Source organism: Choloepus didactylus, chromosome 17 (assembly GCF_015220235.1).
Source record: "Choloepus didactylus isolate mChoDid1 chromosome 17, mChoDid1.pri, whole genome shotgun sequence".
In the NCBI taxonomy this organism is placed as follows: domain Eukaryota; kingdom Metazoa; phylum Chordata; class Mammalia; order Pilosa; family Megalonychidae; genus Choloepus; species Choloepus didactylus.
In genome coordinates this window covers 76,625,499-76,649,742 of record NC_051323.1, presented here as the reverse complement: position 1 = coordinate 76,649,742, position 24,244 = coordinate 76,625,499, and the positions used below count along the sequence as shown (strand labels likewise).

The 24,244-nt window shown below is 49.7% G+C and overlaps 1 protein-coding gene across 1 annotated transcript in view; it reads right to left on the bottom strand.

The window, feature by feature from the left end:
* ACOXL (acyl-CoA oxidase like) overlaps window positions 1-24,244 on the bottom strand; it is a 283,084-nt gene that overhangs the window by 65,454 nt on the left and 193,386 nt on the right. The window contains 1 exon segment of the mRNA XM_037806647.1: window positions 11,701-11,812. Within this exon segment, the coding sequence (XP_037662575.1) occupies window positions 11,701-11,812 (112 nt within the window).

Here is a 24,244-nt window from a genome sequence, read left to right as displayed (position 1 = left end):
AGCGGAGGACTGGCGAGGGGGGCGTGAGCACAGCGGGCTTTGCAGGGCAAGGGGGCGGGGGTCTCGGCCAGCCCTCATGGCAGGGCGGTCACAGGGTCTGCCGGGGCTCCCCTCACCCCTTCTCACACCCCCAGCGCCCTCCAAGCTCTGCCAGGACACACTCCCCGACGGGGTCCCTCCCGGGGGCTGCACAGGCCTGAGCGACGCGTGTCTGACTCGGCCCCAGGGAGGCGTAAGTGGGACCATCAGACGTGACGCCAACAGGGCCTGGGCAGAGGGCTCCTGTCTCTGAACACGTCACGTCCTAACTTGGCCTCGCTCTCCCCTTGGTGTCAAGAGAAGAGGCTGCCTTTTATGACTCAGCTTCACAGAGAGGAAATCCTGGTGGGGTGACGCGTCCTCCGGATCAGCTGGCTGCATCTGAACGCCCCGCGCCTGAAACCCATCTTGATGATTTCCAACAACAGACCCGCCACTGAGCAGACGAATCCCTGTTACCAGCCCGTGTGGAGGAACGGAAGGGCCGCAGCACCTCCGGCGGGTTTTGCCGGCTCCTGAGCCTCTGGAGCCAGAGTTGCTGGAAAGAGCCTGTGTCCACAGCGTGGCCCTTGGGTGTCACTGAAGACCCCGCGGTGGAATCTGCTGTCCCCGGGGTCGGCCTCAGGGTGACACGAGGCAGAAGGACGCACGATTCCCGCGTGGAGGGAGCTGGTCTGAGATCTCTGTGTCCCGAATCTCTGCAGTGGCTCGGCCGGTGCGTGGCCTGGGGGGCAGCTGGGGACCCCTCGAGGCGCGTGGAGCTGGTGCAGGAGTGACGGGGGTGACAGGTGGGAGCCCTGAACCCTGCGCTCCGCGGTGCCATCCCGGCTAACCCTCCTGTCCGCCCGGGCACAAGCAGCCCTGGGGTTGCCCCTGACCTGAACCGGCCCCTCTGGGCCCCACCCCTGTGGGGAGCTGGTGGCCGTGGCCTCCTCGGGGGCTGCCCCCTGGCACCAACTCAGGCCTGAGCAGGACCCCAGCCCCCGGCTTGGGGCGCACGCGTGGACCCGGCCCCCACCTGGGATGCCTGCCGCTGCCCCGCCAAGACTCCTGTCCTCAGGCCTTCCCTTGCCACCCCACCCTGCTCCGCACCCCCTACATGCACAGCCCTGGCCAGTGCCGGGCCTCCCCTCCCAGGCTGAACTGGGGGTGTCTTGGTTGTCCCTGCACCCCCAGAGTCGCACAGTGCCTGCCCCGTGGTGAGCCGCTGGTGAGCAACACTTTTCAAACAAGGGCCTGGTTGGGAAAAATAAAAGTTACAGGTCTTTTTCTTTTCTGCTGAATTGTTTAATTTATTGATATATATCTGAAGCTTCCACCAGACATTTTATTTATGTCACGGTCACCAAGGAAAACACCTTTTCAGAGCCTTCCAGTTACTCGAACACAAGCTCACGTGTCAGGACGTGACGGAGCCTCAACACGGCTGCGGTGTGAGTTCCTGCACTGGGCACGGAGGGGCCTGGGACACTGGTGTCCAGGGATGAGTGAGCCTCGGGGATTTAAAAAACCACAGGAAGCCCCCGGCTGCATGAAGGGCGCAAGGCGGAGCCCCCGGGGGAGGGAAGGGGGCAGGAAGCCGAGCAGCTCGCTGAGCGCGGCCACGAGAAACTCGGGGTCAGAAACCAGCCAGTGGTGTCCACTGCCAGCCACTGGGCCAGAGGGGGGGTCTGCCCTGGCCCTGCCCTCGGGGGGTGCGGTGAGGAGACCACCCAGGGCTCCGTCCTCTGCACACCTGCGCGTTCTGTCCCAAATGCCAGACGCCGGGCAGCTGGGGAGGCGACCCCTGCCCCTCGTCCTGCTGGAGGCGGACGGCGGCTGCGGCCACAGGAACGGGGAGGGTGGGGGCGAGGCTTCACTGCTCGCCATCCTCGGTCCTGAGACCGGTCGCTGGCTGCCTGGCAAAGCCCGGGCCGCGGGGCTGTCGCTCGCTCCGTGGGGAACCACGACGTCCGTGACCGTAAGGGGCGGCCAGCTGGCCTGGGGGGAAACAGCATAACAGGCTGCTTCTTGGGGACCCCAACCCTGAAAGCTGAGTGCTGGCCAGCCCAGATGAGTCTGCGCTCTAATCAGACTCACGGTGGGTCACTCGCACCACATCAGACTCCCCAGTGATTTGCTGGTGAACGGTAAGCAAGGAAAATGTCATTTCAACAGCCAGATCTTCAATCCGGAGGCCAGAGTTTGGTGCATGTCCCCATGTTTGCCTCTCCCTGAAACTAAGCCCCTGGCTTGTCCCTCTCCCCGTCTGGGCAACTTGCTCCAACCAACGTCGGGATCTCTAGAGAACATTCCAGTTCTCCATCGCCTGCCGGGCCAGCCCCTGGCACCTCACCCCTTGCAGGCTTCGGGGCCCCACGGTAGCCTGACCACCCTGTTGTCCATCACCAGGCAGGTGGCCGCACTGGTCACCCACCACCATCTTCCAGGGTGAAGTTGAACACGGCCTCGCCCAGAGCCTGGCTGGAGCAGGTGTCCAGTGAAGGCTGCCTCACGTAACAGCTGTTTCTTTCTTCCCCGGTGGTGTCAGGACCCAGTCCTGAGGCCCTCCACTTTGGACTTCTACATTTCAGCTGCACGTTTGAAAAGATGAAGTGCCTGTGTGCAAACAGTGTCCAGGGGAAGACCACTGCTTAAATCTTTAACTTTCCTCAGGTATAAAATACAGCTGTGTAGCATGTATGAATCTTAATTCTTGCCTATGTATATATATCCAGTCATAGAGCTTTCCCATATCCCGGAAGGTCCTTCCACGCTCCTTTTCGGGACACCATCTCTCCACCCGAGCCAGTCACATCACCACCAACTGCCTCTCCCTGAGTGCCGCGTACATGGAGTCACACAGTGGTTCGGGGTCTGGATTCTCCCAGTAAACAGGTCCGTAAAACTCACATATGATCCTTCCCCAAAACTGGGGAGTGGTATTCCATTGCATAAATATATCCCAACTTCTTTATCCAGTCCCGTGTTGATGAACATATTTCCAGTCTGGGGACACTATTAATAAAGCCACCATAAACATTCTTGTACGAGTTGATTTCATTTCTCTGAGGACGGATCTGCTGAGTCCTGCTTGGCTGTGTGACCTTGTAGAGGCTGGAAAACGGCCTTCTAGAGTGGTGGGTACCATTCACCCCCCGCGGCAACGACGAGCGTTCACACTGCTCCGTATCACACCAAGACCGAGCGCCGTCAGCCATTTTCATTTAACCACCGCCGTGGGTGCGCAGTGGCATTTCACTGTGGTTTTAATTACTATTTCCTTGATGATTGCTAAGATTGAGCAAACTTTCAGGTGCTCATCAGCCATGCTTTTGAGACATCTTCTGTGCCATGTCTTTTGTGATGTGCCATATATACAGTGTCTTTTCAAGCCTCTTGTGCAATTTTTTCTTATCTGTGTCTTTTTATTATTGAGTTACACAAGGTCTTTATATATTCTAGATAAAAGACTTCTGTACGGTACACACATTGCAAATATTTTCTCCCAGAAATGGTTTATCTTTTAATTTTCTTACAGGTATCTTTTAAAGAACAGAAAGTGTTAATTTTGGAAAATCCAATTTATCAATTTTTAATTTAGTGGTTACTGCTTTTTGTTTCCTTTCTAAGAAATCTTAGTTTCTTCCAAATACATGAAGATATTCTTCTATGTTTTTTTCTGAAAACTTTATAGTTTCAATTTTCACATTTAAGTCTGTGATTAACCTCAAGTTAATTTGGGGGTATTAGGTTCATTTTTCCACTCAGGTACCTAGTTGTCTCCTGCAACATATGTTTGAAAGAACACTCTTTCCTCACTGAATTCCTCAGTCCCTGTGTCAAAACTCAAGGGAATGCGCACAGGCGGGACGACTTCTGGGCTCCCAGTGCCCCCCCGACTTACCTGTCCATCTCACACCCAGGCCACACTGCCTCGATTGCTGGATCGTTACACAAGCTCTGAAATCATGAAGGGAATCTTCTCCAACTTTTTCAAAGCTTTTTGTTTGTTTGTTTTTCCTGTCTATTTTAGGCCATTTGCAATTTCTTGTCATTTCTAAAAAAGCTCTTGGCGGGATTTTTGTTGGGTTGGTTTTTAATCCATAGGCCAGTTTGAGGAGGATGAACAGCATGGCAACACCGAGTCTTCCAATCCACAACCGCCGTTCATCGCTGCATTAGTCAGGTTTTCTTCAATTGTCTCTGCACTCTGTCACAACACCAAAGGAGAAGACACACCTGGAGGCAGGTGCGGTTCCCCTCGAACCTCCCTGCCGTGCCTTTCCCGGGTCTCTCCAGAGCACCACTGCCCCTTCCGGAACCCCCACACACAGCTGACCGCGCTGGGACCATCAGCCGCCTCTTCCTCTCTTTTCCGAGCCTCCGTCAGCAGAGAGGAGCCTCCTGTTGGGTGCGGTGGCCTCTCCTCCCGCACCCTGAGGACACCAGGAGGGTCCCCCACAGTCACTCTGGCTGGAGGGTCATCACAGCGAGAGGAGGGGTCGAGCTCAGTGCAAGCTACGGACTCAGGAAATTCGGCGCTCTGTACCTGGAACAAAGTCCTGACATCTCAGTGCAGGGGGATTCCCCATAAAATGTCTGCTCTTCAGACTTCTGTGCTGGTTTTAAAAATGCAACCAACACACACCGGCTACTGTCACTCCCCTGTGCCCCTGTCCCCACCATCAAACTCTCAAACAGTGCAAACCAGCCAGTGCCAGGTTTTCTCTCTCTGGGCTCCTCAATGGTGGCCCTTCCCTGCTTCTGTCAGGACCCACCAGCCACCGCCCAGCCAAGGTTCCTGAAGACCCTGCTGGTGGACGTCCCAGTGGCCACGCAGCCCCCAGTGCACACCAGGTCACCCAGGAGAAGATCTGTCAGTCAAAAACAACAACAGATGAAGTAACGGGTGTCATCCGTTAGAAAGACGGCATCTACAGAAGAACCACGGTGTTACCATGTTTTAAAGATCCAAATAACGAGCTTTAAAGTCACACAGAAAAATTAGTAGTCTGGTTGCTCACTGTTCACAGTATGAACTGTAGGAGCAGTAATTTCTCTAAAAAGAAAGCTCTAGAAAGTGACATTGCTAATAACCTTATTTCCAGCCTTCACCAATTCTTCACTATCCCAATCTCCAGTCCTGAGCAAGGAAAAATAACATAGGGTAGTTACTGCCGAATTAATCTGCTGCCCAGCCCTTGATGCTGATGATGAGTCACGTTGTTCGTCTGCAAACCACTTCCCTTTCTGGGTAGACGGACCCGCGTGCCCGGATGCACTGCTGCGGGGCGGCCCTGCTGTGAGCAGGATCTCCGGAGGACACTCTCCGCAGCACAGCTGGGCCCCCCTGAGCGAGGCTGGGTCACCACCCACCTTACTGGAGGCCTTGGGGAGAGAGCCCAGCGGGCCCAGAGGTCAGAACGCAGCGGACAGCGCCCTGGGCCGGGAGGCAGGGGACTGGGGAAGCCGGTCTTGCCGATACCTTGATTTTGGATTTCTTGTAGCCTCACAACCATGAGCCAACACATCACTGCTGTCGAGTCAAAACCAGCTTGTGGCATTTGTAGCAGCACCTCAGGCAAACTGACACACTTTTTCTCTCATTGCTCAGCCTTGCACAGTGTGGCGAGGGGAAACCTGCATCACATTTTTTAAATCAAACTCTCCCCAGTGATTTCTACGCGTCCTGAAGTGGAGGAACCACTGGCTTTGTGGGAGAAAAGTGCAGGTGACGAGAACCTCAGCCCAGCTCCTGGTTACTCCAACCTACGTTCACCGTCCACACTCTCACCTCCAGCCGCCCGGGCAGGTGGGCTGCGTGTTCCACGTTCTGAGAAGGCCCAGCCACAGCCCTCCAAGGTAAAAGGGCTTTTGAACACCATTGAAGGGGGTCACGGAAAAGCTGGGAGGAAAAGCAGACTGCTGAAGCGCACTCCTTTATCTAAGGTTCTGACCAAATTACAGGGTATTTTACAGGATTGTGGCATTCTAGACAACACCTTCCGCGTGCACACTGTGCAGACTGTTGTCCAGACTTTCTTCAGGCGGATGTTCAAAATGCTGAACAGAACGATTTTACTTCAAGGTACACCAAATTAATGCAGGTAGACATAAGTCAACATACATCTAGCTGAGCAAAAACCCAGGCCAAAATTAAACACTAAAATATAGAAAAAATCAATATTCCTTCTTCTGAGCTCCCAGATTTTCTTAAGTTAGACCTATTTCATTTTGCGTGGGGCTAAAACGAGATGAGGCCTGTCCCCCTGCCCTTCTGGATTTTGAGTTCCTCTGAGGCAGGGGCATATCTTAGCCCCAGAAAACAGTTTTGTGTTCAGTGGATATTTAACTGAATGGACCATAAAACAGGTTGCGTTACTGCAACTAAGATGATTAACTTAAGAGCAAGGCTTATGGTTTTTAAAATGCTTTTTTACATGTTCTATGATATCCTATCCTTACAACAAGCTTGTGTGGGACTTGCTGTTATCATCCCGATTTTACAGATGAGGAAGCAGAGGTTTGGAAGTGTCAAACCCTTCCAAGGGTAGTTTTTTAAAACCCTTGTATTTTTTCACCACACCAAAGGCCTAATGTTTTGTTTATGTCCAGGAAACACACTTGAGTGCATGATGGTATTTTTCTATCGCCACCAGAAAACAGACACTCAGGAAAAAATGAGTGATTGCTCTCTGGAAGAGAACAACTATAAACAGAAATTTATTCTGAGTATTTAGTAATTATAAGGGAGTATCCAAAGCCATGCTTAAAATGAAATTTAAAATAGATATTTCACAGGGGACTATACCTAACACTAACACAACAGAGATATAAAAAGAGGACAGTAGATACCCAGACCTGGAAGACAAAATTCAAGAGTCGTAGGAATAAAATGTTGGCACAATGAGGGTTGAGAACTGTGTACTCTGAAATGGTGCCGGGGAGGTACAATTTGGTTCAACATTCCTAGAAAATCATTGGGCAGTACGTAAAGCCCAAAAAGTGCATCTTGTTAGGAATATTCGTGTGGCACTGTCGATAACTGAAACACTAGAAGCTTCAGAACACTGTGCAGTCATGTTCTTAGCCACGGATTTCAAAGCTCCAGGCAACAGCGAGAGGACAGCAGTGAGACAGCGACGCTGGACGAGGAAAGGCAACTTCAAGGTGGTAGGATCTCGTGGCGCCCCTGCTGCCCCCATCCTCACCCATCTCTGCAGGGAGCTGGCCAGCATCCCAGTGTGGCCCTCAGATCTGGTTCCGGACGGAGCAGGGTCATGTACTAGGAGCATGTATGTCTGTGCCGACCCATCTGGTGACAGCCTGAAGGACAGAGCCAGGGCACCCCTCGCAGGCTCGCTGTCCAGAACTGCCCTGTGTGGAGAGACACCTCCCAGAGTGCTCCCACAGAACACAGGAGAGCACGCAAAGTGGAGCTGCCCAGCACAAGTGTTTCCTGGCCGTGGGACACATCGTGCAGCTCCCAGATCTGTGAGGGACCCTGTCTCCTGCGGGAAAGGTGACATTCGGACTCCTATAAATGGGGGGAGTCCTAGGGCCACATGTGCACGCCCAGGACAAGACGCATGCACAGAACAGACAGGGAAGGTCTCTTACTTTTGTCTCAGTCTATCGTCTAAACTTATTCTTAGGACCACTAAGCTCTGACGGAGAGCACTCAGCCAGGCGACCTGCAAAGACCGGGAAAGGCGGCTTCTTTTTCTTCTTCTTTATGTTGCCTCCTGGCATTCAAGGAAATTTCTGTCATAACACTAGCTGGATACAAGCTTAAGGAACAGACACTACAGTGTCTAATTTTCAGGGAAAAAAAACACATTAAATATCAAAATGTCCAGGTTGAAACAAAAGATTACAAAACATACAAAAAAAAAAAACAGAAAATTATGATTGTGTGGAGGAGCAGGATAAAGAGCTAGAAACCATCAATGAAGAAGACCAGACAAATATACTTTTTTAAATGGTCATAAATATGCTCAAAGTGCTAAAGTAAAACATGCACAAAGAACTAAAGGAAATCAGGAAAATAGCAGATGAACATAAAGAGAATGCCAACAAAAAGGCAGAAATCATGAAAAGGAACTGAAGACCACAGTAACAGAACCAAAAAAATTCCCTAGAGGGGTTTAGCAAAATATTGGAGCTGTCAGAAGAGAGAACCAGTGAACTGGAAGATAAGCCAATTGAAATTATTCACTCCAAGGAGCAGAAAGAGAAAAGAAAGAAGAAAATAAGCAGTCTGAGAGAACTATGGGACACTATCAAGTGTAACAATACACATAAAGAGAGAAAGGAGCAGAAAAAATAGTCAAAACACTAATGGCTGAAAATGTCCTAAGTTTAATAAAAGACATGAATATACACATCCAAGAAGCTCAATGAACTTCAAAACAGGTTAAACACCAAGACATATCATAATCAAACTCTTGGATTCCAAAGATAAAGAGAGAAATCTTAAAGCCACAAGAAAGAAGCTACATGTCATATACAAGGGAGCTGCAATAAGATTAAATGTCAGTTTCTCACAGGAATCCATGGATGCAAAAAGGCAGTGGGATGGCGTATTTAAAGTACTGAAAGCAAAAAATTGCCACTCCCAAATTCTATACCTAGCAAAACTCTCTTTCAAAAAATGAGGGAGTGGTTAAAAGATAAAGACATTCCCAGACAACAAAAGCTGAGGAGTTTGTCACCACTAGTCCGGCCCTACAAAAGACACCAAAGGGAGTTCTTTAGGTCGAATGGAAAGTACAGTAGATAATAGGTTGACGTCGCATGAAGAAATAAAGATCTCTGGTAAAGGTTAGCACATGAGTAAATATAAATGCCAGTGCTATGGAAATATGAGTTTGTAACCCCACTTTTTACTTCTTACAGAATCTAAAATACAAATACTTAAAAAGTAATGATAAGTCAGTGGTTTTGGACTTACAAGGTATAAATGTGTTATTTGCCTTAAGAGCTACATTAAGGTTGGGGGGACAAAGGGTATAGGAACATAGCGTGTATGCTATTGAAGTGAATTTGGTATTAAACCAAATGACATCGTTACATATTTAGGATGTTAAATTTAAGTCCCATAGTTACCACAAGGAAAATATGGCAAATATATGTACTGAAAGAAATAAAAAGTTCACCACAAAAATTGGGTAAAGGACTTGAATAGACCATTTCTCCAAAGAAGATTTACAAACGGCCAACAAGCACAAGAAAAGATGCTCAACATCATTAGCCATTAGGGAACTGCAAATCAAAATCACAATGAAATATCATCTCACACCCAGAGAAATGGCCATTATTAAAAAAACACAAAATAACAAGTGCTGAGGAGGATGCGGAGAAACTGTAACTTTGGTATATTGTTGGTAGGAATGTAAAATGGTGCAGCTGCTGTGGAAAACAGTTTGGTTGTTCCTCAAAAAGTTGAACATAGAGCTACCATATGACCCAGGAATCCCACTTCTAAGTACATACCCCAAAGAACTGAAATCAGGGCCTTGAACAGATATTTATGCACCAACATTCATAGCAGCATATTTCATAATAACCAAAATGTGGAAGCACCCAAATGTCCATCAGCAGATGAGTGGATAAATAAAATGCGGTCTATACGTACAACGGAATATTGTTCGGCCATAAAAAGGAATGGAGTTCCGACAGATGCTACTACATGGATGAACCATGAAGACATCATGTAGAGCGAAACAAGTGTGACACAAAGAGACAGATATCACATGATTCCGCATATATGGAAAATCTAGACTAGGCAAATTCATTGACAGAAAGTAGAGTCCAGAGTACCCGGGGTGGGAGAGAAGGGAGAACTGGGAGTTAATGCACAAAGGGTGCAGGGTTTCTGTTTGGGGTGATGGACAAGTTCCGGTAACAGATGGTGGAGAGGGTAGCACGACATTGTGAGTGTGATTTATCCCACAGTAAGTCGGCGGGAATGTTCACCTTGTTAATATATTACCACAAGTGAGAGAGAGAGAGGGAGGGAGGGAGAGAGGGAATAAATAACAACTAAAGGCAACGCATGATCCTGGACTACATCTTATAATAGAGGAAAAAATGTCCAAAATTATAGAACTGGGGCATATGAAAAAATTGGAGTATACACTGTCAGCTTTATGGCAAAGTTAAATTTCCTGAACTTGATAATTAAACTTAAGATGATTACATAAAGTTGAAGATCCTTGTTCTTAGAACACACACATGGAGGTACAAGGGGCAGGGTACCTCGTAGGGGGTATGTTGGAGTTTTCTGTACGGAGTTTGTATTATTTTTGCAACTGTCCCATATGTTTGAAATTATTTAAAATTAAAAAAAAAGTCTCATTATTTAAATCAGGTCTAGGTGCAGCTAAGCTACTCAGCTGTCATTCCTTAAGAACAGTTCCTCTCAATTTGAAGGGCTGTTCACTAAAGAGACAATGTGTCCACCATACACCCACTATCCCACGATGGCTCCAGAAGTATCACTGCTATTTACGCTTTTGTTATCTATAAACGGGAGGAACGTAGGGTCAGTAGTCCATCGCAAATCTGAAACCCACCTGGGCAAACACCAAGAGCTCCTCATCAGGACCCAGTTCTATCCCAGCCCAGGAGTTAGTCTCCGGGCCGCTGGATCCACCCTGTAGGCTCCTGGCCTGTCCTCCGAGGCGCCCGTCCTTTCTCCGGAAGGGACCATGTCTCTGCAGCTGGCTGGCTTTCTCGGCCGCTCCCTGCTGTGGAAGCCGGGTGGCCCACAGATTGTCTTCTTTTTGTCTCTGTACCTTCCAGCCCAGCGGCGTGCACCGACATGTCCCTCCCGAGCATTTTGTTGGTTTCCTGTGACTGTTTGAGGGGGGTCAGCCCATGAGATAAAACCACACTCACAGGCCATTCTCTGCCTTGAGGTGCTGGGAAGGCGGAAGGAGAGCTCCCCAAGCTTCCTAGAAGCCCCAGAGTTTGACTGGGAACATCCACAGTACATCCCCCGACTCTCTCTAGAAGGACTTTCTTGGCTCTTCAAGGATTTTACTTTATCTAAGGCTCTACCCTTCGACCGTGCATTTCTGAAACTGCCCTGGATTTCACCTTTCTCTAAAGCCGTCTCTCAATCTGAGCATTATTTGCCATCTGGAGATCTTGGGGAATCCTCAAAGCCACCTCAAGTCCCAGTTCCTTCACCTTAAACAATCTTTCTCTTCATAGGAAACCAACCAATCTTCTCTCTAGATTTCTACCAAGGCTGATACAAGATTTTATGTTTATTGCAGAGCTTCATGGGTAAGTAATAAAAAACAGGAAGAGTGCCTCTCAAGTTAACCTAGTGGTGGATTTTTATGTGTGTTCAAAGCACTTTTTTTTTCCAGAGAAGAATATGTTGCTTATCCATATACAGAGCAATGATTTTTCAATTCCGTCAAGGGCTAAAAGTGACTCCACTCATCAGGTCCCACAGCAGCCAGATCACACTTGCAGGTGGAGTTTTAAAAGACCCCATCAGGGGCCGAACAGTGGCATCTGGCCCCTAAAGCAAGCAGCGCTGAAAATGCAAATGCCCGCAGCAGTGCAGACACCAGACATCCCAGGTGCACCTGGAGGAGAGCTCACCCGCAAGGACACCTTCACCGCACGCCACGAGGGAAACAGAATGCAACGTGTCTTTACCTTGTCATAAATTCTGGCCACCAAACCCTGCTGCAGAACTTGTTCACAAAAATTCACAGCTTTCAACAGAAAGACGAGATCTCCAACCATGTCCGTGTTCAAGGCCAGGAAACTGACGGAAAAGCACAGGAGTCATCATTACTATTTGGCCTCTCCAAAAAATTTTATTTGAAAGAAACAGGGTTTTCTTTTTTCAAGAAGCATTTTCTTCCCATAGAAAGGTAGAGGAAGTCTACATAATCTCTCGCACCATCTCAGGGGCTTCTTTTCTGAGGGGTTTGGGCCTCGAGTTTCTTCTATGTGGTCGTCCTTGTGGTATAGAGATAATTTGGTTTTCAGATGTTTTTTTCATTTACTACTTATTATAAGTAGTTTTCAAGACTTACATAGTCTTTCTTCGTTAACAGCAATATAATTTCCATCAAGTGGGTTTATATTAATTTACTTAACCATTGTTGGACAATTCATATTTATGTTAGATAGGAAAATAATCAAATACACTTCTCACAAAGTATTTGCCAATGAATAATGTTTTTCACGTACATTATGTATCAGGAAGCATGCTAAGTACTTTTGTGAATTATTAAACAATCTCAGTAATAATTATTCCAATTTATAGTTCCAGAAACTGAATGAAACTCAGGAAGATTCTGTAACTTGTCCAAGACCACACAGGTGAACGTGGGGGTCTCGGGTTCTGTCTTGGGGGACACAAGTGTTTAAGGGGAAAGGACCTCAGAGGGCAAAGAGAGGCATGGGGGCGAGGGCAGGCTGGAGCGGTCCACAGGGGTGGTGACTTTCCCACCGTCCACATGGAGAAACTGAGGCACAGAGGAGTGAGGGACTGAGGCAGGGCAGGCTCACACACCCACGGCCCCTCCGAACCCGCACGCCGTCCATCACGCCTCTGCCTTTTGGGCCACTTTCGCCCCTCATGACACATCTGTCTTTAGAATCTGGTAACAGTCACGGGGTGAACGCCCACGTTGGCTGCCCCCAGCCCCCACCACCCTGCCCTCCCTCCCCTCTACTGCTACATCCTGGGGAAGAACATTTTTATAAGATCCGAAGAGCTCAGATTCCTCTGAATTAAAATTGAAAACCTCTCTAAGAGCTGTGGTTTATTTAGAGGCCAGGAGGAACCTTCAGGAGAGACTGCACAGTGCTCTCACGGACGCCAGGGCCTGCTTAGCGGCTGTCTTCCTTAGACGGGGAAGACGGGGACGAGGGAATATCCACGTGCCAATTACCAGGAAATCCAAATTATATCAACACTCTGAATCTGGTCATCAGGAGGCTGACGTCTCAGCTACTTAACGAAAGGGTGAAGGACTTTCATAATTGCTGAAAAGTGTGTTTCAGCCATTCCAGGGTCTGTGGCTGGAAACCCGAAGGCTGTGAATACTGTTTCTGGAAATTACCTTTCTTGAGGTATTTGTCGCAGAGAACGTTTGTCCGCTGAGGCTGTGAACTGCGTGGGCTGTGGGAGGTGGGCCTCGCCCCCAGCCTCTGAGGATTTGCCGGGAGCCAGGCTGATGCAGCTCCAGGGTCTCCCCCAGTGTGGCGGCCCCTTAAAAACCAGAATATCGCCAAAGGCGCACATCTTGCACAAGGGAATTACAATGACCCCAAATTTAAAATAAAATTTAGATGAAGCTCAAATGGACGTCATCAGTCATCAAGACAAACGCCAACGGGAGCCACGATGAGCAGCACGAGGTACCCCTGGAACGACTGCAATTAAAGACACTGACGACATCAAGCCTGACCAGGAAGTGTGCAACCAGAGCTCTCACGCTTGTTGGAAGCGTGCAAAACGGCAAAACCTCTTTGGAAAAAAGCCACACCACTTCTCATAAAAGTAAACGGACACTCACTGCCTGGCCCAGCACTTCCACTCCCACGCTTGCCGGCGGGAAACAAAAGCACCCCAGGGAGGCTCGTGTGGGAATCTTCAAGGCGGTTCCTCTCTCAGGGGGATCAAGTGTAGACAACCCAGACACCTGCCCACCAAGAGGAGAACGGAAAACAAACCTGGTGGAGCCATAAGATAGAGGACTACTCAGCAACAAAAAGAAACAAAAACACACACAACAAACAAACGAATCCCAAACGCCGAGTTAACAAGCCAGCCACCCAGAGACCACACTGTAGGTTCTGTGTGCATGAAATTCCGGAAGGGTACAACTTGTCTGCATCGGTAAAAGCCAGGAGAGTGGCTGTGTCTGGGGTGGCAGTGGAAGGGCCTCACTGGGAGGGACACGAGGGAACTTTCTGGAGTGATGGGGAGGAGCTTTTCCTTGAGTAGAGTTTGATTACACAGCGTACGCATTTGTCAAAGCTCAGGGGATGGACACTTAAAATCAGTGCATTTCATTGTAAATTTTAAAGAAAAAGAAAAAAACTTTAAGTAAATACCGGACTCTAGTTGGAGATCTCATGCTGAAGTATTTGGGGGGAAGTGTGCGATGTCTGCAGTTTACTCCAAGAGCAACAGAAAGACACGGTGAATTGACGGGTCGGTGGGTGAAGGTGTGGGATCAGGTTCAGGAACATGCTAATGGTGGACTCTAAATGCAGGTACATGAGTTTCCACTGTGCAATTCTTTCAACTTTGCTGGCTCCTTGGCAATTTTCACAATGCAACATGCATTCAATTGCAGTGCAGATTCTCCACTTCCCTTGATGCCCCGGCCTCCAAGGGGCCCATGGGCTGCAGGGAGCAGCAGGGGCATGAGGGGCAGACCCCCTGGGGGTCGGGGTCGGGGCAGCACCCGCTGGGACCAGAGAGGGCAGGAGGCAGCTGCGTCCCACGCCGGGGACAGCCCCTCTGGGAGCCACTGCCCTCCTGGGCTCCCCTCCCTGCCGGGCCCCCCGCCCCCCGGCCTGGACTCCTGGAAGCTTTCTGGGGCTGGGACATTCAGTACCATCATCCCAAAATCCAAACGAGGGGAAGCCCGCTTGGGGGGGTTCCGGGCACCTTCTCCAGGGCGCCTGCTAGCGGGTACTCCCCCGGGATTCCCGGGACATTGCCATCCCGCCTGCTCTGCTGGGCAAAGCCCTGAGCGGCCGAGGGCCCGGTCACTTCTTAGCCACCCCGGTGGGAGAGCACCCGGCCCGCGGCGTGTGCCAACAGCACGTCGGATACAAAGGCGTTCCTTCCCCTGAAACTCAGAGCCATGTGGCCTGGGAGCCTCAGCGGACAGACACAGGCAGATGGGATCAGTAAAACCTGGATGTGTGGGAGAGAGATGAAGACTGCTTTTCAGGTTAATAACTAGACAAAAATAAATGGGCTGGAACCTTCCAAATATTTACAATTGGAATCGTGCCTTTGGCATATCTCAGATCTATTCTGGAAAATTTGCTGGGAAAACAGATTTGCATATGGGTGAGAGTGTGGCCTGCTTTCAAAACGATGGAAACAAGCCCTATTCTGCTGTCCGGAGAAGAAATGCAAGGGGTGAATTGCAGCCAGTTTGGGAACAAGTTTCCTAGGAGGATGGAGATGCTTCTTGTGGGGTCCACCCTGCCTGACCCCGGCCCTGACCCTGGGGTCCACAGCATGTCCCTAAAGGCGGGAGAGGAGCACACACTGGACCCCGTCCCAGGGCAAACCAGCTGCGGGGGTCATTACAGCCGCCACTGCCCCCGCTGCACATGCACCTCGATCCCTCCGCCTTTCCCTGCTCCCCCCGGCAATCCTAGCAGGAGGACATCCAGGACACGCGGAAGTGGGAGCCCTCCTGCCCCACGCTCACCCCAGCCCTGCCAGCTCTGCTTCATGCTCAGCTACAGGCAGCAAGCTCTCCGGAAGTTTCTGCCTCCCGGGCAGGAGGCCACTCTGAGTCAGGCTACTGAGAAGCACCCCCAGCCCACCTGCACCCCACCCGCCTGCACCCCCGCCCACCATCTACCCCCACCCGCCTGCACCTCTGCCCACCATCTACCCCCACCCGCCTGCACCCCCGCCCACCATCTACCCCCACCCGCCTGCACCCCCGCCCACCATCTACCCCCACCCGCCTGCACCCCCGCCCACCTGCACCCCCGCCTGCGTACTTAGAATTGAAGAATAACAGAACAATTACGGAATGTGGTATAATCATATAAGAAAGAAGAATATATAAAACTAACAAACTGGTGGAGCAATAATTAGGAAGAAGATACATAGCCTTAAATACCCATATGAGAAAAGTAAACGAGGCAGGCATCCTAGTAAGCAGTAAGAAAAAGAAGTGGGTGATAGCTAATAAAATCACATACTCATTCATCTTGGCCCAACCATCCCACGGGAGGAGTTATCCGACGCTGCACCTGCACAAATGCAAAACACAGTGTGCCTGGGGGGCTATAATAGATCATAAACGGCGGAAATGCCCACCCGTAGGAGACTGGCCGGGGAAGCTGTGACCCTGCAGCGCCACGTGGCTGTGACAAGTCTCAGGTAAGTGTCACCGATATGGGAAGACTTCTGGGGATGCTGTAAAATGAATAAAGCAAGGAGTAACAGGGTGTATTTAATTTGCTCTCTTTCGTGTAAGATGGAATGGGGAGCGTGAATGAATAGTTATACAACTATTATTCTTTCTGCAAAAACACACTGAAATGACAAACCCAGAAACTAAAGAAAAGCGAATTCCAAATGGGGTATGAGAACGGGATGGCGGAAATAGGAAGGAGAGTGAGATTTCTGTCTTGTTTTGTTTTTACAGAATATTGGCTTTCAAACCATATAAATGTTTGTCAAATTCAAATATATAATTATTCTTAAAGGGTGGAAATTCCCTAAAATTGAATAAAAACAGAAACAAACCTAAATGTACCAAACAGAAAGCACAATCACAGGAAAGATAAGAATTAAAAAACCTTTTGACAGCTGTACTCTTACTGTACAGTTTTAGTGGGACATACTACAAAGAGGAAAGCAACTTCAAAGAAATCTTAAAAATTTATTTGACAAGTTTACCAGTAGTAGTATACTTTGTATTAAGATTCAGAAATTATTTTACATATACATTAGGATAATGCAATTTAAAGTAAATAAATTGATGCTACTAGAAACCTGATTTTTTTTTAGGTAAGAGAAAAGAGATGCAAACATAAAATAAAACAAGGGAAGAGAAACCTAGTAAATATTCTATTCGAACTGACAATATCAGCATGAATTTATGATTTATAAGGGCCAAGAAGCAATGACACCCTGTCCCAGTGAGCAGTTCCAAGGCAGATCTTGGTTTCTAAACACATTCCCCACACAGAAATCAGGTGGGATTTGAGAGGTGTGTCTGGGACAGGGAGAGCAAAACATCAGCCTGACATATGTTGTGCCAGAAAGCAAGAAGTGTTTAAAGAACAGTGATTTTTTTTTCAAAAAGATACGTGAGGAATTTGTTTGAAAGGGCAAATTTTGGAAGTCTGAGCATCACAAAAAGAATGAAGATATTATATTATAATTCAGTGCTACTAAGAAGAGAAGTGAGAGTAAAAGAGGTTAAAGAAAAGTTTTCCTTTACAGAAGAAAGAGTGATAGCACTAGCAAGTAACTGTTAACAGAGACTAAAACCATTTAGTAGATGGTTATGAAGGTAAGACATTTAAAAAGTATCAAAAGTACCAAAGTTATTGCCCAGTAAATTGTGTTTTGCTTACAAAAGGGGAAATGTCCTTGTACAACCAGTGCATGAAAGGGGCAACCTGATTTTCTGCACCAGACGAGATGCAAACAGCATCACCAAGAGGCGGTTACCACAAATGTCTGGCACAAATCTAACAGGAGGGAGCATCAGACAAATCCAGAATATGAGATGTTCTAGAAGGCACTTAGCTTAGATTCCTCAGAAGCAGCCGATGTTGTTGAAAGCGAAGGCAGGGACTAGTCTGGGTTGAGAGAGACTAAAGAGAACCGACAAGCAAATGCAATGTGTGAATTTTGATCAGATTCTGGATTTTAAAAGTAGCTATAATAGACATTTACGGGGCAATTATACATTTTTAAATGGATAATACTAGGGAATTATTATGAATTTTCTTATGAGTGAAAACTATCCTCATCTCTGAGATATATGCTGAAGTAATTAGGGGAAGCGGATCATTGTTTTGGTAACTTACTTTGAAATGATTCATCAAAAGAAAAGAGAGTAAAAAGTGTCAAAATGCTAAGAATTAGGGGCTTTAGGTGGGTGTACTTTACACGGGGTGTTTGTTATACCATCTCTCAACTGCTTACATGTCAGAATTTTTCAAAATGATAAATTAGGGGAGGAGCTATCAGTACTTTAAAATGCCTACTCGGGACCAGAAATATTAAAAAGAGGCACTGACACTGCAGAGCAGGCAAGGAGAAACTGAGACATGAAAATTCAGAGAGAAACATTCCTGGGATGTGGAGCTCTTCCATGGGTGGCAGTTTAAAAAAACAGGAACCTAAGAAGCATCAGAAAATAAAAATAAAAGCAAAAGGACAGAGGGCGATTTCTTCCCTTCGCTGCACGCCCAGGGATACTGAAAGGCCTCGCCATCGCTGACCGCCCTCTCCACGCTGCTCAGAGAGGGCTGTAAGATGACACTTCTTCAGATGAACAGTTTCATTGGAAATTAGATCAGAACATTTGGGTTATAGAGATCTACAATTGGCTTCCAAATAAGAAAAACTTTAAAGTAAAACATGATGAGTCCCCCGAAAGTTGAATGAAAGGAGACAATAAATTTACGAGCAATAGCAGTAGGAATGAAACAGACAGCAAAGGCACCACGGAGCTGACCCACAAAGGGGAGTCTGGGTTGACTGAAAAACTGTAATGAGCTAGACAAATCTCTGGTGAGACGAAGCGACAATGGCAAAAAAGAGAGAAGACACAAGAAACAGTTTCAGGAATGACAAGTGGGACATAACGACAGATCCAGCAAAAGTTAAAAAGATAATTAGAGAACAGGAGGCAAAACTTTACATCAATAAATTCAAAACCAAAGGGATAAATTCCTAGAAAAATTCAATTTACCAAAACTGACATAAGGAGAAAGACAAAGTCTATTCTTAAAATACTTCAATTAATTGAATCAGTAGTTTAAAATATTCCCCCAGGCCCAGATAGTTCTCAATAACACATAATTCCAAACTTATCAAATTCTTCCACAGAATGAGAAACAAATCCCCAAACAACTCTACCGAGACAATGTAACTCTGATACGGAAACCAAGGGAAAATAATAAGCCAAAAAGTACACAAAACCCCTTAAAAATACTAGCAAGCCAAACCCAGGAAAATATTAAACTGATACATTGCGGGTAGCTGAGCTTGTGCCTCGACTTACCAGGCCTGGGCCAGGGGACCTGATATCACCCCCTGGGGAGGGTAGTAGGTACGGGCGTTAGTGCCCTCTGCAGCCCCCCCGAGCCTGAGGAGCGAGGTCAGGGCAGCTCCCTTTTCCTCACCCAAAATGTCACGGGCAGGGGAGGCTTGCCGGAGGAAACCGCCTTTCTCCACCACCGCCCTTTCCTCACTTCCTTATCTTGCCCACACACTCCCTTGTGCCAAGGCCACTCCTGCCACCGCCAGCGCGCATGCACCGTGGCCAGAACAACCCCCGCCCGCTGCAACGGCTCCTGCGTCCTCTCAGAACCAATCCTAGCCCCTCTTCCTTCAGTATTGCCATTTAAGGCTACTTCACCTCTTTTCCAGCCCTACCCTTCTTACCAGCCTATATAACCTGTAATCACCCCTGAATAAATCTCTTTGGCGCATACTCCTACTGGATGAAGAGTGTCTTGTCCTTATCGCCGCCCTCCACACCTTGCACGCCTCCCGCCGAGGACCCGGCCAAGTCCTCCGCCTCCCCCTCGCCTCCGGGAAAGAGCCCCCGCCGCCGGTACCCTTTAAGCAGCCCCGAGAGCTGAGGGCTCAGCTACCGGCCGCCCCTCCCCCCAGAAGCAGTAACCCCGACCGCAACTGGTGCCCCGTGTGAGGAATGTCTCCACACAACAGTTCGGCAGGTCGCCCGCTTGCCCGGACGCCTCTCCAGCTTCCCGTTTCCTCGCCTGCAAGGTAAGGGCCGCCTCTCCTTCGCCGCTTCCGGAGCCGTGGGAGGTTCCTTGCTCCGAAGCCGCTCCTCCCTTCCCCCACGCTCTCTTCGTCCGGTGGGAGTGTGCGCCAAGGAGAGCTCTCTTCGTCCTCTTGTATGCGCACTTCTATGACCCCCGTTCCTCCTAACGCTCTCCCTCTTCCCCTCCATTACTTTGCTGTGGTTCTTTGTATCTTTTTTTCCTCATTTGGCGCCGTGTGCCTCTTTGCAACCGCCCCCCCCCGACTGCTCCCGTTGCCAAAGGGCACTGCTTTCCGCTCTTGCCGTCTCCTTCGGCCTCAAGGCCACGGTTTATCTCATTCTCTCTGCTCGGTAAACAGCTCCCCCTCCTCTCCCCTCAGCTATGGGTAATCATCTATCTACATGCCAGGCACCTCAAGTTCGTGCTCTGGCTGGTCTCCTAGACACGCATCGCTGTAAAGTGTCTGTCCGGCAGCTGCAGATATACTGGGACCTCCTGCTGCCCTTTAACCCATGGCTCACCACTTGCCATCTTTGGGACCCTGTTATTTATGATCGTCTTATTGATCGAGTCACCAACGCCATGGAACATGAGAGCAAGCGCTTCCCTCCCGGCTTGCTCCCCACTCTGATAACCATCCGCTCCTGCCTTCAAGGCTCCCTCCCCCCCTGATCGAGGCCCCGTTAAATCCAAGGAGGCCCTATCAACCCAGCCAACAGATTCAGATAGCGATACTAATTCAAATCATGACTCGGACACGGAGTCCTTAGTCGAGCAGATTAACAACGCGCTCGAGGTGACTCCCAAAAAGCAAAATAACACTGCGCCACGCCAAGATGGCGAACTTCCTCCTTCTTCTTCCATCGAGGGGAGGAAGTGCTCCGGCGATGACATCAGCCCTAAGCTGGGCCGGAAACCACATACGCTTTACCCCGCCCTTCCACAGGGCGGAGCTAGTCCACCATCTTGTGCCTTGAACCCCGCCCTTCCACAGGGCGGAGCTAGTCCGCCATCTTGTGCCTTGAACCCCGCCCTTTCACAGGGCGGGGCTGATCCACCATCTTGTGTCTTAGCCACGCCTACCGCGCCGCCATCTTGCGACGCTTGGGGCCTCTCACTCCCGCCTCCCCCTTCAGCGAGCTCCCCCTCGGAGCCGCTACCGGCAGCTGCCGCCGCTTCCACCCTGCCGACTAACAACCCCTGGCTGCCTTCTGCACCTCAAGGCAACCCTTGAAGCAACGCTGCCCCTACCCCCACTCCCGCGCCAAGCCCTCTGCAAGCGCGTCCTCCTTTCTCTCGTGCTTTTCGCTGCTTTCCTCTTAAGCTTGCCCCCACCCCACAGAAACCGCATGACTGGTATCCCATTGACTTAGATACTATCAAGCAGCTTCGCAGGGCCGTCAAGGAGGACGGGTTAGGTAGCCCATATGCTTCCCAAATACTGCAGGATCTCGCCATGAACTATTGCCTCCCCCAAGACTGGGCCTCGCTTGCCCGTTCAATTTTTAACCCCGGTCAGTTTGTTGACTGGCGTGCTCACTTCCAGGCAGAAGCAGCTAAGCAAAGTGAGCAAGACGCAGCCATTGGAGTCTATCATCCCCCCGAAGCCTATTTGGGCACTGGAGCGTTTATAAATGCATCTGCCTATATTAATGCACCTGCCACCTTTTGGCCTATCCTTTGGAAAATCGCCTTACGAGCGTTTGCCAACTGCTCTACCTGTTGGCCTAATAAATTCACCAAGCTCTTCCAGGAGCCGAGTAAGCCTTTCACCACCTTTGTCTCCAGAGTCGAAGAAACCTGCGCTCGAAAGGTAAGTAATCCCCAGGCCCAATATTACATGTGCCCATCCTCAAATCCTGGAAAATCGTACTGTAATTCCCCCAACGAGTACTACTGTGCATACTGGGGGTGTGAAACATTAGCCACTAATTGGAAGCCTCCTGTTCCTAATCATTACCTTACCTTAAAGTGGGCCCCTACAGGGTGCAAACTCCCTACAGTTAACTGGCTCGGCCAAGAAAGCGAGGGATCCTGCACACATCTTAATCTTACAGTGCAGCTCCCCACTGATCCCTCCTGGTTACTCGGCCAAACCTGGGGCTTCAGAATCTATTTGGAAGGAGCCAACCCAAGTTCCCTTATTTTGATAAAAAAGGAGGCTGTAAGCCAACCATGCCAAAATACTGCTTTAAAAACACCCTCTGGCATAGGTCCCAATAAAGTCATTAACCCCCTTTTTCCACAGCTCTCCAGCCGCAACTTAGTTCCAACTAAACGCACTTCAACTACATCTCAAACACCACCACCCCAGCTTCCTCTGCCCCCTTCTCGTTATTCCTCTCCCCTCCTCAGCCTCATCCAAGCCGCCTTTGCCTCAGTGAACTCCTCCAACCCCAATTTTACCTCCTCCTGCTGGCTCTGCCTCTCCACCTCTTCCTCACTGTACGAGCCCGTTGCCTCCAACCTCTCCTTTTCAGAAAGCACAGAGGACAGCCCCTTGGAATGCAATTGGAATACCTCTGCCGTCCCCCTGACCTTTCATTCAGTCTCCTATACAGGAAAGTGCGTCCGCCCTCACTCCAGTAACTCTCCCGACCTCACTGCCTGTGCCAGCTACTCATCTCCCAGCAGCTCGGCAAAATTTCTCATTCCTCATAACTCCTCCCAATGGCTCTGCTCCTCTACAGGACTTACCCCCTGTCTCAGCACGAATATCATCAGTAAATATAAAGAAACTTGCCTCCTAATTGTCCTTATCCCTAGGGTCTTATACCACAGCGAAGAAGACTTCTTCCTCCGTCTGGAAAGAACTGCAGCTCCTGCCCTTCTACAAAAGCGAGAGCCCATCACCGTCCTCACAATTGCCTCCCTCCTAGGTCTTGCCGGCGCTGGCACCGGAATCGCTGCACTAGCCAGTCAAGACTCCGCCCTAACTCACCTCAGGGCGGCTGTTGACGAAGACATTCGTCACCTACAGAACGCTATTTCCCATCTTAAAAATTCTGTCAATTCCCTCTCTGAGGTCGTGCTCCAAAACCGCCGAGGTCTCGACCTTCTCCTCCTCAAAGAAGGAGGCCTCTGCGCTGCCCTAGGAGAAGAGTGCTGTGTATATGCCAATTCCACAGGTCTCGTCGAGGACAGCCTGAAAAGAGTCCGAGAAGGACTGGAAAAGCGTAAAAGAGATCGTGAAGCCACCAGTTATTGGTCCAGTTTTTTCACTCCCATCCTCCCATACATCCTTCCTTTTCTTGGCCCCCTATTAATAATTATTCTAGCTCTCATCTTAGGACCCTGCCTCATCCGCAAAATTGTCCAGCTTGTAAGGAAACAAACGGATGCCATTTTTTCCTCGTTCGTGCAAATCCAGTATCAGCGACTCGCCACCTCTGACGCCCCCCACTCCAAGATGACAGCCAACCCTTCGCGACCTCAACGCCACCGGTCAACCCGTCGACCGCGAGGCCCTTCTCAATCACCTGAACATCGCTCTCGCCTCGAGTTCCAGTTTCTCTGAACCCCTGAACTTTAAACCCCTCACCTTCGCCCAGCCCGCTGCAGCGAAGCCATTGTCAAGCGCCCGGGCACCACACCAACACTAAGCTCCAGCCTCACCGAGCCACCGTCAGCCCCTTTTTCCCTTCCCTGACCTCCCCCTTCCCTCACCCTTAGCGGGCCTCTCCGGTAAAGCCTCTTCCTCTAATTAGAAAAGAAAGGGGAATTGCGGGTAGCTGAGCTTGTGCCTCGACTTACCAGGCCTGGGCCAGGGGACCTGATATCACCCCCTGGGGAGGGTAGTAGGTACGGGCGTTAGTGCCCTCTGCAGCCCCCCCGAGCCTGAGGAGCGAGGTCAGGGCAGCTCCCTTTTCCTCACCCAAAATGTCACGGGCAGGGGAGGCTTGCCGGAGGAAACCGCCTTTCTCCCAACCGCCCTTTCCTCACTTCCTTATCTTGCCCACACACTCCCTTGTGCCAAGGCCACTCCTGCCACCGCCAGCGCGCATGCACCGTGGCCAGAACAACCCCCGCCCGCTGCAACGGCTCCTGCGTCCTCTCAGAACCAATCCTAGCCCCTCTTCCTTCAGTATTGCCATTTAAGGCTACTTCACCTCTTTTCCAGCCCTACCCTTCTTACCAGCCTATATAACCTGTAATCACCCCTGAATAAATCTCTTTGGCGCATACTCCTACTGGATGAAGAGTGTCTTGTCCTTATCGCCGCCCTCCACACCTTGCACGCCTCCCGCCGAGGACCCGGCCAAGTCCTCCGCCTCCCCCTCGCCTCCGGGAAAGAGCCCCCGCCGCCGGTACCCTTTAAGCAGCCCCGAGAGCTGAGGGCTCAGCTACCGGCCGCCCCTCCCCCCAGAAGCAGTAACCCCGACCGCAATACATCATTTAATCATAACAAAATTAGATGTTTCTCAGGCATGCAAGAATAGTTTAACATTAGACCTACAGAGGTTATTTATCAAATTAACAGAACAAAGAAGAAATACCATAA